At 43.0% G+C, this 16,596-nt stretch overlaps 1 protein-coding gene across 12 annotated transcripts in view; it reads right to left on the bottom strand.

Moving 5' to 3' along the window:
• dmd (dystrophin) overlaps nt 1–16,596 on the bottom strand; it is a 2,299,423-nt gene that overhangs the window by 580,825 nt on the left and 1,702,002 nt on the right. For all 12 annotated transcript variants that reach the window (XM_070893344.1, XM_070893337.1, XM_070893339.1 and 9 more), the window contains one exon: nt 8,085–8,169. In XM_070893344.1, coding sequence (XP_070749445.1) covers nt 8,085–8,169 — 85 coding nt within the window. The remainder of the gene's footprint in view (nt 1–8,084; nt 8,170–16,596) is intronic.

Here is a 16,596-nt window from a genome sequence, read left to right as displayed (position 1 = left end):
GAAATGGATGACCCGGTATTTGTTCTTAACCATGCTTTGGGACCCAAGTGGCTTGAAGGCACAGTAATCGGCAAAGAAGGGAATATGGTCATAGTGGTCAGACTAAACAATGGGCAGATATGTCGCAAACACTTGGACCAAGTAAAGAAAAGGTTCAGCATAGACACGGAGGAACCTGAAGAAGAGCATGAGATGTCACCCACATCACTGCCAGTGGACGAGCAACGAGGACAATCCTCAGCATGCACAGTCCCTGCGGCCAGCCCGGACAGGCCGGAATCACCTCAGGTGACAGAGACACATGCCAAGGCTCAGCCACCAGGGCCACAACTGCGGCGCTCCACGAGAGAACGTCAACCACCTGAAAGACTTAACCTTTGACACAAAAAGACGTAAGGGGGGAGGTGATGTCATGTATGTAACCATCATGCAACGGTAATCTTCATGTAACTGTAACCTTCATGCAACTCCTGTACACTGTACTTATACCCTAGAAATGCACACCCTGACCACAGGGGGTGGACTTGTGGGAGACTCCTCATCTGGGTTTCCAGGTATAAAAGGGGAGGTCCTACCCAGGGTCAGCACTCCTTGGCGCTGGGAATAAAGGTTAAGGTCATGTAGTGACTGTGTCTGCAGTACATGCCTCATGTGAATTTGTAGTAGGGTGCAGGGGACACCACAAACCCTTTATGTATCCTTTGCCAGTCTTTTCTAGCCAATTCACGCCTCATACCGTCGAAGTTACCTTTCCTTAAGTTCAGGAACAGTAAGACTACACTTACCTCCCCCAAATAAAAGCACAGCGGTAAATTGCACACTTCATATTAAACTGTTCTCTGTATCATTCTTATGAAATAAGCTGAAGTTTTAGCCCGAGTCCATTTCATTAACATTCCCAGCCGATTCCACAGTGTACATTCTGAATGACCTCAGGAGATTCCTCATGTATTTTGCAGGTAGCAAATTGAAACTGAAAGCTTTATTACATAAGTTTGTCTTTCAGCTTCTGTCTCAAGATAGTGGAATTGGAAAAAAAATTCCCACTACACTGGGCCTTGACCTTGAAAAAGCCTCTAATCAAATGTGTATGATTCAATTCAACGTCTCGCTATTAGATGTTAAAACATGCACATCAAAACAGAAAATTCAGCATTGGTTAAAGGGAATCTTCTACCCTGTTCATTCAAGTCATACACACTGAATTCTTTTTATTGTTACAGTTTTTAATTCCCTGACTTTAATGTAAATTCTCATCAAAAGTCTCAATGCTTTTGAATAGATTCTACATTACTTTTCCATTCATACTTAGTCACTTTTAAATAAAATGTCATGCACTTTATTAAATACTGTAACATAGTTTCAACATTCAGCCTATAAACTATTCATTTTTAGTTGCTAGTTTTATCATCATTTGAACACAGTATTATACAGCCTGCAACACACCCCTACTTCTCTGTTACTCTCCACATAATGAACCAATGTATTTTCAAGATAAAGCTAATTGTAAAATGATCTTTAGTGACCAATATTGATTTGTCTGCGGTGCATCTGTACACTGCTATTTGTTTCTGTCACTTTCATTTAGTCAAAATACGTAAAAAGTCATTTAACAATACTGCATGCAATTATTTCTTTAAAACGCAACTACTATTGGTAATGAAGTCAGGATCCATTCATTGCACCGATGGACCTATTTTAATTTGCAATTTGGAGTAAATATCAATTCTATAAATCTATAGTGGCCAGATTTAAAATTGCATAATTTTATTCATCAAAATCCATAGCTTAGAAACTATTATTTTTGTTACTGCCTATGCTGGAATAAAGGACACAAGGCATGTCATACAACCCCATTAAGCATTCATTTAACGTATCTGTATGACATTGCTTTGCCCGCTATTTTAGTGTTAGCGATAACCCATTTATGATAAACAGGTTGCGACTGGCCAAAGGAATCTCACAAAAAAGTGCTAAGCATTTTTCTGCCAATGTCAGCAACAGCCATTTCAAAGATTATGTCTAACCTAACTTCAGTTGCTTCCTTGAAAACAATTGTCTTAAAATTTAGTGTAATGCAAGTTTTAAAATGTTATACTTAGACTGCAATACTTATCTAATTTTCCAACTAAATGTTCCTGCCCATTCCACATTTTATTCCATTGTCAATTCATAGATGTAAAATGGATGTTAAATCAATGTCCAGTCTACTTGGACATCTGTGGTCACTCTCAATGGAAATTTTGAACAATGAAGCCCTTTTAAATGATGAGAAAATGGTGAGGAAATGGTAAACTAATGCCTTTCCCCCACTCACGTAAAATTTCACCTCCTTGCATGGTGGATAACATTAGGAAGTCCCCTAACTTTAATTATCTCAAACATCAGAAGCTACTGAGTTTCAAATGTGATATAAGATGACCATACAATTATTTACGAACTACTCCAACCTTTATGCTGTGCTCAAGACAGGTCATAGGTCACCCCATTATTCCTTACATAAGTGATATCAAGTGGCAGTTACTCACCAATAACCTGCTCACCAATGCTCAATTTGGGTTCTGTCAAGGCCACTCAGCTCCAGATGTCATTGCAAGCCTTAGTCCAAACATGGACAAAAGAGCTGAATTCCAGAGATGAGGTGAGAATGACTGCCCTTGACATCAAGGCAGTATTTCACCGAGTATGGCATCAAGGAGCCCTAGTAAAACTGAAGTCAATGGGATTCAGGGGGAAAACTCTCCACTGGCTGAAGTCATACCAAGCACAAAGGAAGATGGTTGTGGTTGTTGGAGGTCAATCATCACAGCCCCAGGACATAGATGCAGGAATTCCTCAGGGCAGTGTCCTTGGCCCAACCATCTTCAGCTGCTTCATCAATGAACTTCCATCCATCATAAGGTCAGAAGTGGGGATGTTTGCTGATGACTGCAGAGTATGCAGTGCCATTCGCAATGCTTCAGATAATGAAGCAATCCATTTCCACAGGCAGCAAGACTTGGACGACATTCAGGCTTGGGCAGATAAGTGGCAAGTAACATTCGCGCCACACAAGTGCCAAGTGATGACTATCTCCAACAAACAAGAGTCTAACCACTACCCCTTGACATTCAACAACATTACCATCGCCAAATCCCCCACCATCAACACCCTGGGGATCACCATTGACCAGAAACTAAACTGGATCAGCCACATAAATATTGTGGCAACAAGAGCAGGTCAGAGGCTGGGTATTCTGCGACGAGTGCTTCACCCCCTGACTCCACAAAGCATTTCCACCATCTGCAAGGCATAAGTCAGGAGTGTGATGGAATATTCTCCATTTGCCTGGATGAGTGTAGCTCCAACAACACTCAAGAAGCTTGACACTATCCAAGACAAAGCAGCCCACCCACCACCTTCAACATTCATTCCCTCCAGCACCAGTGTACCATGGCTGCAGTGTGTACCATCTATAAGATGCACTGCAGCAACTCACCAAGGCTTCTTCGGCAGTACCTCCCAAACACGCGACCTCTACCACCTAGACGGACAAGGGCAGCAGGCGCATGGGAACACCTGCGCCTTCAAATTCCCCACCAAGTCACACATCATCCTTACTTGAAAATATATCACCGTTCCTTCATTGTCGCTGGTGTTCAAGATCCTGGAACTCCCTCCCTAACAGCACTGTGGGAGTATGTTCACTACAAGGACTGCAGCGGTTCAAGTAGGTGGCTCACCACCACCTTCTCAAGGGCAATTAGGCATGGTCAATATATGTTGGCCTTGCCAGCGACGCATTCATGAACAAATAAAAAAAACATCTCCAGCAGACAGATATTTCCCCATAGTGAAGGATAGAAGTTTGATGGGTATTCCAACCCATGGTGCCCTCAAAGTACCTGGCTCGAGTGTAGAACTGACAGAGACTTGGGTCAGGGTAGCCTGCCTCTCTTACTGGAGGAAAAAGAGTGCATACTGCACTGAGACTTGATAAAGGAGAAAGGCTCAGTCAACTTTTTTTTTGAATGGATGGAAATATTCACAGATATTAAAGAAAATTGCAATACAAATTTGAAGATCAACTCCTAAAATTTTTTTGTGATAAAAATGATTAAAGTTGTGAGGTTTTCAAACCTTCAAAACATTGAATGTCTGAAATCCAGATCAAAGTGAGCCAAAAATGTAAACAAAAAAAAAAATAAAAAAATAGTATTTGAGACAAATATGGAGAACGTTGTACTCCAAAGATCATAATAAAGGTATTTGCAGGCCACAAAGGTTGGGAGTTTATTTTTCCTTTTCCTTATGCTAGTGGCGGGTTCAGTGGACTGTATTTATCGCTGATGTTACTCATGAAAGAAAAACACACTTCATAGGATTTTGCAAAAACACAAGGTCATCAAATAATAAGGGGCCAAATTTTGCTGTCAAAATAAGGCGAGGCTAATGGTGCTTGGCATTTACGGGTATGACACAGCCACTTTAGGTGAGGAGCAGATGCGTGGCTAAATGTGATTATCCAAAAGTTGCTATCCGAGTTGCGCTGCTCGACCGTTAGCTTTGTGAAAACGGCATCTCATAACAACATAAGAAATAGGAGCAGGAGTAGGCCATTTGGCACCTCGAGCCTGCTCCGCCATTCAATAAGATCATGGCTGATCTGATCTTGGGCTCAGCTCCAATTCCCTGCCTGCTCCCCATAACCCTTCACTCCCTTATCACTCAAAAATCTGTCTATCACCGCCTTAAATATATTCAATGACCGCATCTCCATAGCTCTCTGGGCCAGAGAATTCCACAGAATTATGGCCCTCCGAGAGAAGAAATTCCTCCTCATCTCAGTTTTAAATGGGCAGCCCCTTATTCTGAAACTATGCCCCCTAGTTCTAGATTCCCCCATGAGGGGAAACATCCTCTCTGCATCTACCTTGTCGAGCCCCCTCAGAGTCTTATATGTTTCAATAAGATCAGCTCATTCTTGAGTATAGGTCCAACCTGCTCAACCTTTCTTCATAAGTCAACCCCTTCATCTCAGGAATTAACCTAGTGAATCTTCTCTGAACTGCCTCCAATGCAAGTATATCCCTCCTTAACTAAGGAGACCAAAACTGTATGCAGTAGTCTAGGTGTGGTCTCACCAGGACCGTTTACAGGTGTAGCCGGACTTCTCTGCTTTTATACTCCATCCCCTTTGCAATCAAGGCCAACATTTAATCTCACCCTTAGCCTTCCCGTTTTTATTCGGAACTTGCTGTATTTGCCATAGAAAGTTAAGTCATGTCATCATAAGCATGTATTTTTATTAACGTCATGTCTGCCAATCAACCACTCTGGTACCGGAAATTAACTATTAAAAGTGTGGAGTTTCATTCCTTCAGGTTTTGAATATTTTGGAGAGATTTCAAAACTATCAAATTTTTAATTTTACATTTTCTTTCTTACTTTTTCTTTGTCTTTTATCTCTCTCTCTCTTAATCCAAACTTTCTTTCCTTCTCTTTATTTCTCTTTCTGTGCCTGATTTGACATTGAATTCATCCGCTTTACTTCAACCTCCTTCTCAGTTCTCCTTGTGTTTATTTCCCAATCCTTCAATCTCATTGGTGAAGGAGATATCTTGTTGGTTGCTTTGTTCACTCAGGTCTGAGATGGCCTGTTTCCATCGGTGTGACGTTAACAGCTCGCACTATCAGCAACTTGCTGGGCAACAATGTTTTGAGCTGAAGGGTGTGGAGGTGAGTCTAATTGCCCTGCTACAGAAAAATCTGGCCTAATGGATTTATGTCACTGTGGCAGAAACTGATTTGTGATTGATTGGTTTCTGTAATAGTTTGTGATGGCAATGTTAAGTGCATGATTGTTCTGCAGTGTGCAGCATGCAGTCCCAGGGGGTAGTATGGGGTTAGTTAAAGGGGATGTAAAGTCTCGAGGCAATAGTTTAAGATCAAAGTACTTCCTCCATGTTTATTTATCAAATATAGCTTTATAAAGGTATTGCTTAAAGTTTAAAAAAAAATTCTTATCACAACAAATTTCCAGTTTGTCAATGTCCTTGTCTCCAGTCGACTGCAGCTAATGTGAAGGATTCACAGATATCCTGGAACAACTCTCTGGCTGCAGTGAGACCATTAACTCAGACTATCTTGCGAAATAATCCAGACCTACCAATCGCAGGAAATCATACTAGCAGCTGGGCATACTGGATAAATTGCTATTGGCGGAGCACTTCAACCCAAACAGCAACGATAACTTGTATTTATGTTTAACGGAGTGAAATATCCCAAAGCGTTTCACAGGAGTACAGGCAACTCTCGATTAGCCGCACACGGATGCAATGGGAAACTGTTGTAACGGCATTTAAAATTCCGTGTGTGTGTGACCTCACTTTGAAACTCTGATGTTGCTTTCGAATGCTGCCTGTTGAGCCTTGCTTTTAAGCGCTCTGCCTTGCCTCAGCTCCCGCTGCTGCTCACACACAGGTCCACTGCCATGAACAGTTACAGGAAGTAATCAACAAGCTGAATGGTCTTTAGATCTAGAGGACTAGAATTCAAGGATTGGAAGATATGCTACAGCTATTGGTTAGAGCACGCCTGCAGTACTGTAAGCATTAACCATAATGTCAACTCGCTCTAACGGAGAAATCATTGACCCGGCATAGCCCAATCCCCGAGGGACCCGGATAATCGAGAGTTGCCTATATTATGAGACAAAGAATTAGGGCAGGTGACCAAAAGCTTGGTCAAAGAGATAGGTTTTAAGGAGCGTCTTGAGGGAGGGAAGAGAGGTAGAGAGGCAGAGAGGTTTAGGCAGGGAGTTCCAGAGCTTAGGACCAAGGCAACAGAAGGCACGGCCACCAATGGTTGAGCGATTATAATTAGGGATGCTCAAGAGGGCAGAATTTGAGGAGCGCAGACATCCCGGGGGATTGTGGGGCCAGAGGAGAATACAGAGATTGGGAGGGGCGAGGCCATATTTTGAAAACAAGGATGAGAATTTTGGGAATCGCGGCGTTGCTTAACTTGGAGCCAACGTAGGTCAGCAAGCACAGGGGTGATGGGTGAGCAGGACTTGGTGTGAGTTATGTCACGGGCAGCTGAGTTTTGGGATTCTATTCTCTTAAATTTAATAACAATAAAGCAAGTATATAAAAAACTTCCTCTAAACTGGTCAGCTGGTCCACTCCAGGATGGAATGGCAGAGTGTACTACTGTTACGTGTAGTTACAACCTTCCAATGAATTAAGTACGAGGAATTTACTGTCCTTTGGTCTGTTTACAGATTTCCTCCAACTTAATAAAGAGCCTTGTGTTCCAACTCATCCTTACTTATACAGACTCCCTTTGCAAATGTAAGGAGATATGTGAAGCGGCTTGGGACGTTTTACCATGTTAAAGGCAGTATTATAAATGTAGGTTGGTTGAAAAAGGGTAATTAAGAATGCTGACCCCAGTGAAATAGAAACAGCACACAGATCTAGGTATAAGATTCAATTCTCTGTCTAAATCATCCCTGCGATGAAAGACAAATTCCACCAAGCTTTCTTATCTGAACTTTACAAAAATCATGCATGGGTCTGCCTGTTACTTGTCATGAGAACTGAATTAAAGAATGGTCTGGAGGCCATAAGGAGGTGAAATGAGGGGAATTTGTTTACTTTAGTCAAGTGAAGAAAGTTGTTTCCAGGTTAATTGAAGGTTGAGTCATCTTCATCCCGATCAATAGGACCATTGTAAAACATAAATTGATTATATATACTGTAGTTCAGAAATGTAAAATTGAGTGTGACCAAGGCGTGATCAGACCATGCTAAGCATAACTTAAAAAGGATATTTTGATGAGAAATGTATAGAGAACTAAGGTATAAAAGGTATAATATTTTAACGTAGATTTGGATTCAGAGGGTTAATCAACCTGAAGACTGAGCTCAGAACTGTAGCGCGTTTGACTTTCAATCATGATCATGATTATAGGTACAATATTCTTAATAAATCTATCAGCACTTGAGCTTAACAAGAACTTTAATGATTATGTGGAATAACTAGATTATCCAATTATTAATAAATACCATCCTGGAACACAAACATAGCATTTAACTTACGGACACCAGGTGGATGCCTTTGTTTCAAGTCGTATAGCAACTTATGAATCGTCTTCCAGTCAGAATTTAGGTCTTCAATTTTTCCCTAAAATAAATTAAGTAAAAACATAAAACTGAATGAACTGGCACACAGATTCCAGTATTTTTATGCTCCTTCATCTGCAAATGATAACATTGGTAATTAGCAAGCCGTAACAGACAGGTCACTAATTTTTCTCTCAATCTGAAAATCAGATAGTAGTGATGCAAATGTATCTTGTGAGATAACCACTATTCAATGGCTGCGAGAAGCCAGATTTGCATAAGATCTGCTTCACACCATGGGGTACTTTTTCATCTTCAGTACCTCGGCAGTGAAGACAAAAATCTAACCCCCCATATCACAGTAAGATCACTGTAAGACGAAAGACAGTGTTGTCTCTTCAGCCATCATCTGATGAGATGGTAAGTGGCAGACAATTATTGACCTTGTGTTTTCTTGTCCATATCAATTAATTCATGAAGCATTCTGCCTCTAAATACTGAAAAGCAACAAACAGCTCTTTTTAATCAAGCTCCTTTATAACAAAGCACCAGCATCATTCTGCTGAGCATTTTGGGCAGAGATGTGCTCCCTGTGACAGTTCAAACTGTTCTAAGTAATGATTGTGTCTATAAGACATCATCAGCCACATGAATGTACTGCTGACTGTGCACAGAGGGATCACTGGGAAATGATAACGGGTCCTGTAGGGTCACTGGTGCAATTTTGCCAGGTCCTTCACTGTTGTCTATTTTTTTGCTGGCAAGAAAATAGATGACATTGAAATCAGCTGATGAACAGCAATATAACAATTGTAGTCTTGTATTCATGAAATCAGGCAACTTATTTTTTCAATAGCGATAGACTAGTATTAATACCAGGCCATTACTCATGCAGATACATTACATATCAATACTAAGGCCTAGAAATTTGGTTGAAGAGTTAATGTCACTCGGCCGCTAAATTTGGCGCCGGAAAATGTTTAGCGACGGGAACAGCAAAATTCAGTTTTTGCAACCGGACAGTGGAGTGGAGCACTGAGGGAAGCATTCCACAATTCTCTTCGGGCACTAGGCTTAGATGTGCAACTGAATATCCCATGTTAATAAGAACATAAGAATTAGGAACAGGAGTAGGCCATCTAGCTCCTCGAGCCTGCTCTGCCATTCAACAAGATCATGGCTGATCTGGCCGTGGACTCAGCTCCATTTACCCGCCCGCTCCCCGTAACCCTTAATTCCCTTATTGGTTAAAAATCTATCTATCTGTGATTTGAATACATTCAATGAGCTAGCCTCAACTGCTTCCTTGGGCAGAGAATTCCACAGATTCACAACCCTCTGGGAGAAGAAATTCCTTCTCAACTCAGTTTTAAATTGGCTCCCCCGTATTTTGAGGCTGTGCCCCCTAGTTCTAGTCTCCCCGACCAGTGGAAACAACCTCTCTGCCTCTATCTTGTCGATCCCTTTCATTATTTTAAATGTTTCTATAAGATCACCCCTCATCCTTCTGAACTCCAACGAGTAAAGACCCAGTCTACTCAATCTATCATCATAAGGTAACCCCCTCATCTCCGGAATCAGCCTAGTGAATCATCTCTGTACCCCCTCCAAAGCTAGTATATCCTGGGGCAGTCCGAGAGGCGGGAGTGCGTGGTGTTGGTGAGGCCTATAAAGGCCCAGCGGCAGCGAGAGGCGGCGGCAGTCCGAGAGGCGGGAGTGTGTGCTGTCGGAGAGGCCTATAAAGGCCCAGCCGGTGCAGCTGCAGTGGGGAGAGAAGGCAAAAAAGAAGTAGAAAGAAATCAAAAGGTGACGTAACAGCCAAGGGGGTAAGTGATTGGCTGGTGATTGGTGAGTAGCTTTGCTTTTTATTTTTATATCAGTAAGTAAGCCGTTAACATTGTTGTTGCCAATTTAAGGGTACCTAAGGGTTAAGTCATGGCAGGAGAGCTCGGTCACGTGATATGCTCCTCCTGTACCATGTGGGAACTCAGGGACACTTACGGTGTCCCTGACGACTACGTGTGCAGGAAGTGTATCCGCCTCCAGCTCCTGACGGACCGCGTTGCGGAATTGGAGCTGAGGGTGGATTCACTCTGGAACATCCACGATGCTGAGAATGACTTGAGTAGCACATGTAGCGAGTTGGTCTTACCGCAGGTGAAGGGTCCAGCTAGGGAATGGAAGACCAGCAGGAAGAGCAGTGCAAGGAAGGTATTGCAGGGATTCCCTGCGGTCATCCCCCTGCAAAACAGATACACTGCTTTGATTACTGTTGAGGGGGATGACTCATCAGGGGAGGGCAGCAGCAGCCACGTTCATTGCACCGTGGCGGGCTCTGTTGTACAGGAGGGCAGGAAAAAGAGTGAGAGAGCGATAGTGATAGGGGATTCAATTGCAAGGGGAATAGATAGGCGTTTCTGCGGCTGCAACCGAGACTCCAGGATGGTATGTTGCCTCCCTGGTGCAAGGGTCAAGGATGTCTCGGAGCGGGTGCAGGACATTCTAAAAAGGGAGGGAGAACAGCCAGTTGTCGTGGTGCACATTGGTACCAACGACATAGGTAAAAAAAGGGATGAGGTCCTACGAGACGAATTTAAGGAGCTAGGAGCTAAGTTAAAACGTAGCACCTCAAAAGTAGTAATCTCGGGATTGCTACCAGTGCTACGTGCTAGTCAGAGTAGGAATCGCAGGATAGCTCAGATGAATACGTAGCTTGAGCAGTGGTGCAGCAGGGAGGGATTCAAATTCCTGTGGCATTGGAACAGGTTCTGGAACAGGTGGGACCAGTACAGACCGGACGGTCTGCACCTGGACAGGACCGGAACCAATGTCCTAGGGGGAGTGTTTGCTAGTGCTGTTGGGGAGGAGTTAAACTAATATGGCAGGGGGATGGGAACCAATGCAGGGAGACAGAGGGAAACAAAAAAGAGACAAAAGCAAAAGACAGAAAGGAGATGAGTAAAAGTGGAGGGCAGAGAAACCCAAGGCAAAAAACAAAAAGGGCCACTGAATATAAAGGGGCTGCAGGAGGGGTCAAAACTAAAAATCATGGTTTAAAAACTAGGATTAAAGCATTCTACCTAAATGCACGCAGCATTCGAAATAAAGTAAATGAGTTGACGGCACAAATCATTACAAATGGGTATGATTTGGTGGCCATTACAGAAACATGGTTGCAGGATGGCCAAGACTGGGAATTAAACATACAGGGGTATCTGACGATTTGGAAAGACAGGCAAGAAGGGAAAGGAGGTGGGGTAGCTCTGTTAATAAAGGATGATATCAGGGCAGTTGTGAGAGACGATATTGGCTCTAATGAACAAAATGTTGAAAAATTGTGGGTGGCGATTAGAGATAGTAGGGGAAAAAGTCACTGGTGGGCGTAGTTTATAGGCCCCCAAATAATAACTTCACGGTGGGGTGGGCAATAATCAAGGAAATAATGGAGGCATGTGAAAAAGGAACGGCAGTAGTCATGGGGGATTTTATCGATTGGTCAAATCAAATCGCACGGGGTAGCCTGGAGGAGGAATTCATAGAATGCATACAGGATTGTTTCTGAGAACAGTATGTTACAGAACCTACAAGGGAGCAAGCTATCTTAGATCTGGTCCTGTGTAATGAGGCAGGAATAATAAACGATCTCCGAGTAAAAGATCCTCTCGGAATGAGTGATCACAGTATGGTTGAATTTGTAATACAGATTGAGGGTGAGGAAGTTGTGTCAGAAACGAGCGTACTATGCTTAAACAAAGGGGACTACAGTGGGATGAGGGCAGAGTTGGCGAAAGTAGACTGGAAACACAGACTAAACGGTGGCACAATTGAGGAACAGTGGGGGACTTTTAAGGAGCTCTTTCATAGTGCGCAACAAAAATATATTTCAGTGAAAAAGGGCAGTAAGAGAAGGGATAACCAGCCGTGGATAACCAAGGAAATAAAGGAGAGTATCAAATCAAAGACCAATGCGTATAAGGTGGCCAAGGTTCGTGGGAAACTAGAGGATTGGGAAAATTTTAAACAACAGCAAAGAATGATTCAGAAAGAAATAAAGAAAGAAAAGATAGATTACGAAGGTAAACTTGCGCAAAACATAAAAACAGATAGTAAAAGCTTTTACAGATATATAAAACGGAAAAGAGTGACTAAAGTAAATGTTGGTCCCTTAGAAGATGAGAAGGGGGATTTAATAATGGGAAATGTGGAAATGGCTGAGACCTTAAACAATTATTTTGCTTCGGTCTTCACAGTGGAAGACACAAAAACCATGCCAAAAATTGCTGGTCACAGGAATGTGGGAAGGGAGGACCTTGAGACAATCACTATCACTAGGGGGGTAGTGCTGGACAGGCTAATGGGACTCAAGGTAGACAAGTCCCCTGGTCCTGATGAAATGCATCCCAGGGTATTAAAAGAGATGGCGGAAGTTATAGCAGATGCGTTAGTTATAATCTACCAAAATTCTCTGGACTCTGGGGAGGTACCAGCGGATTGGAAAGCAGCTAATGTAATGCCTCTGTTTAAAAAAGGGAGCAGACAAAAGGCAGGTAACTCGAGGTCAGTTAGTTTAACATCTGTAGTGGGGAAAATGCTTGAAGCTATCATTAAGGAAGAAATAGCGGGACATCTAGATAGGAATAGTGCAATCAAGCAGACGCAACATGGATTCATGAAGGGGAAATCATGTTTAACTAATTTACTGGAATTCTTTGAGGAGATAACGAGCATGGTGGATAGAGGTGTACCGATGGATGTGGTGTATTTAGATTTCCAAAAGGCATTCGATAAGGTGCCACACAAAAGGTTACTGCAGAAGATAAAGGTACGCGGAGTCAGAGGAAATGTATTAGCATGGATAGAGAATTGGCTGGCGAACAGAAAGCAGAGAGTCGGGATAAATGGATCCTTTTTGGGTTGGAAATCGGTGGTTAGTGGAGTGCCACAGGGATCGGTGCTGGGACCACAACTGTTTACAATATACATAGATGACCTGGAAGAGGGGACAGAGTGTAGTGTAACAAAATTTGCAGATGACACAAAGATTAGTGGGAAAACGGGTTGTGTAGAGGACACAGAGAGGCTGCAAAGAGATTCAGATAGGTTAAGCGAATGGGCTAAGGTTTGGCAGATGGAATACAATGTCGGAAAGTGTGAGGTCATCCACCTTGGGAAAAAAACAGTAAAAGGGAATATTATTTGAATGGGGAGAAATTACAACATGCTGAGGTGCCTGGGGGTCCTTGTGCATGAATCCCAAAAAGTTAGTTTGCAGGTGCAGCAGGTAATCAGGAAGGTGAATGGAATGTTGGCCTTCATTGCAAGAGGGATGGAGTACAAAAGCAGGGAGGTCCTTCTGCAATAGGGTATTGGTAAGGTCGCACCTGGAGTACTGCGTGCAGTTTTGGTCACCTTACTTAAGGAAGGATATACTGGCTTTGGAGGGAGTACAGAGATGATTCACTAGGCTGATTCCGGAGATGAGGGGGTTACCTTATGATGATAGATTGAGTAGACTGGGTCTTTACTCGTTGGAGTTCAGAAGGATGAGGGGTGATCTTATAGAAACATTTAAAATAATGAAAGGGATAGACAAGGTAGAGGCAAAGAGGTTGTTTCCACTGGTAGGGGAGACTAGAACTAGGGGGCACAGCCTCAAAATACGGGGGAGCTGATTTAAAACCGAGTTGAGAAGGAATTTCTTCTCCCAGAGGGTTGTGAATCTGTGGAATTCTCTGCCCAAGGAAGCAGTTGAGGCTAGCTCATTGAATTTATTCAAGTCACAGATAGATAGATTTTTAACCAATAAGGGAATTAAGGGTTACGGGGAGAGGGCGGGTAAGTGGAGCTGAGTCCACGGCCAGATCAGCCATGATCTTATTGAATGGCGGAACAAGCTCGAGGGGCTAGATGGCCTACTCCTGTTCCTAATTCTTATGTTCTTATGTTTTTCCTTGAGTAAGGTGATCAAAACCGCACGCAGTACTCCAGGTGCGGCCTCACCAATACCCTATACAGTTGCAGCAGAACCTCCCTGCTTTTGTACTCCATCCCTCTCACAATGAAGGCCAACATTCCATTCGCCTTCCTGATTACCTGCTGCACCTGCAAACTAACTTTTTGGGGTTCATGCACAAGGACCCCCAGGTCCCTCTGCACCGCAGCATGTTGTAATTTCTCCCCATTCAAATAATATTCCCTTTTACTGTTTTTTTTTCCCCCCAAGGTGGATGACCTCACACTTTCCGACATTGTATTCCATCTGCCAAACCTTAGCCCAGTCGCTTAACCTAAAGAGCCACCTTCGTAGGGCCCTAAGGGAGGCCCCCCTGCAATAAAACAAAAAGCATGCCCTATACATTACTCACCCCAAATAAAGTTAAAAGACAAAAAATAAATGTCAATCACACAGTCATTCCTTCCCTTCGCGGCCCCAGGACAGCTCTGCACGCCAGCTTTCTCTGGTGGGGTCACTATGGGACACTACGAGTGCACCGCAAACTGAATTTTGCTTCCGTGTCGATACCGGGGTCGTTGCACACCAGGCAACGCTCCCGGGCGATACTCCTCAGCACCGCTGGGACTGGCACACTGAATTTGTCAAGCGGCACTAATGTTGGCGCTCGCGGCTGCAAAACCTTTAGCGCCCCTCGTGAGGGGTATTATGAAACCCAATTTCTCCCCTAACTCTCCATGGGGAATGGCTTAGGTTTACTGGAGCCTTGATCTATGTGGGGGACTACATGCCTGAAACATCATAAGCTGCCTTTTCTCTTTCCAGATGTTGTGTTATTTCTAGCATTTTCTCTTTTTATTTCAGATTTCAAGCATTTGCAGTTTTTCCTTTTTATTTTATTTTTTCAACTCTCACATTGTCTCCCAGTTTTACAGAAGATGCACATATTGGCAGAAGACCAGTACATTTCAAGGTCGGAGATTCTTTACCATATCAGAATGGGTCAATATATTTTGAAATATGTTAACTGCTGAATTGTTTTGAGGTCTTATCTTCCTAAAATCAAATGTACACATGGAAATATTTCTAAGATGTGCTCTAAAAACTTTTCAATTCGTAAAACACCAGAATAGCTATGTTGAGGTGGACCATTCTTTACAGTTGGTGCAAAGTAGGGTAGACCAAAGCTCAAATCGCTTGTACACAGCCAAGGAAGAAAACGGTGACGGAAATCTGAAAGGAGAATTAATATATTCTTTTATTGTGCAAAAGCTGAAGGGTTGTATTGAGTGAAAGCTTTATGATTTATCATAATCAAATCAATATGTTTAAGTTTATATTTATTTTGGTGGAAATCAATTAAATTGCTGAGCAGAACCCTCATCTGCAAGCGGAGGACATTAGCATAGCAAAAGACATTTTATACATTCTTTCTTTCTCACTTTTTAATCTTTATTTACAGGCGTTTAAGCTGTATTGGTGAAATACTCATTTTTTAAATTAATTGAAATCTCTGTTCCTGACAGAAGTAGCAGTTGGTATAATCTGTTGCAGCTGTTAGAGAGCAACTGTGAAACATCTCTACAGGAAAATGGCATCAAACAGATGCTTCCAATTGGTTGGAGATGACAGGATGATTAATTTACCTAATAACAAGCTGATCTGGTGCTGACTTGTAGTGAGGCATGCATGATGATCAGAAAGTCGCCTCTTTATGGTAAAGAGGACTCGCATGATATGTAAAATGGCATAAAGTCAGAAAGCATTGCATGGTGTCATCATCATCATTATCATCATCATAGGCAGTCCGTTGGAATCGAGGAAGACTTGCTTCCACTCCTGAAGTGAGTTCTTTGGTGGCTGAACAGTAGTCCAATACGAGAACCACAGACTCTGTCACAGATGAGACAGATAGTCGTTGAGGGAAGGGGTGGCTGGGACTGGTTTGCCGCACGCTCTTTCCGCTGCCTGTGCTTGATTTCTGCACACTCTCGGCGTTGAGACTCGAGGTGCTCAGCGCCCTCCCGGATGCACTTTCTCCACTGAGGGCAGTCTTTGGCCAGGGACTCCCAGGTGTCAGTGGTGATGTCGACACTTTATCAGGGAGGCTTTGAGGGTGTCCTTGTAGCGTTTCCGTTGCCCACCTTTGGCTCGTTTGCTGTGAAGGAGCTCCGAGTAGAGCACTTGCTTTGGGAGTCTCGTGTCTGGCATGCGGACAATGTGGCCTGCCCAGCGGAGCTGATCGAGTGTGGTCAGTGCTTCAAAGCTGGGGATGTTGGCCTGGACAAGGACGCTGATGTTGGTGCGTCTGTCCTCCCTGGGGATTTGTAGGATATTGCAGAGACATTGTTGATGATATATCTCCAGCGACTTGAGGTGTCTACTATACATAGTCCATGCCTCTGAGCCATACAGGAGGGCGGGTATTACCTTTAGTGTTTCTACTCCATAACAACTGTTAACATGAATTGTAGACATATATAAGTACAGTCTTTAGACGTTAATATCCTGAAACTTTATGTTGTTGTTTGGTAT

Source organism: Pristiophorus japonicus, chromosome 11 (assembly GCF_044704955.1).
Source record: "Pristiophorus japonicus isolate sPriJap1 chromosome 11, sPriJap1.hap1, whole genome shotgun sequence".
Lineage (NCBI taxonomy): Eukaryota > Metazoa > Chordata > Chondrichthyes > Pristiophoridae > Pristiophorus > Pristiophorus japonicus.
This window is presented reverse-complemented; position numbering and strand designations above follow the sequence as displayed.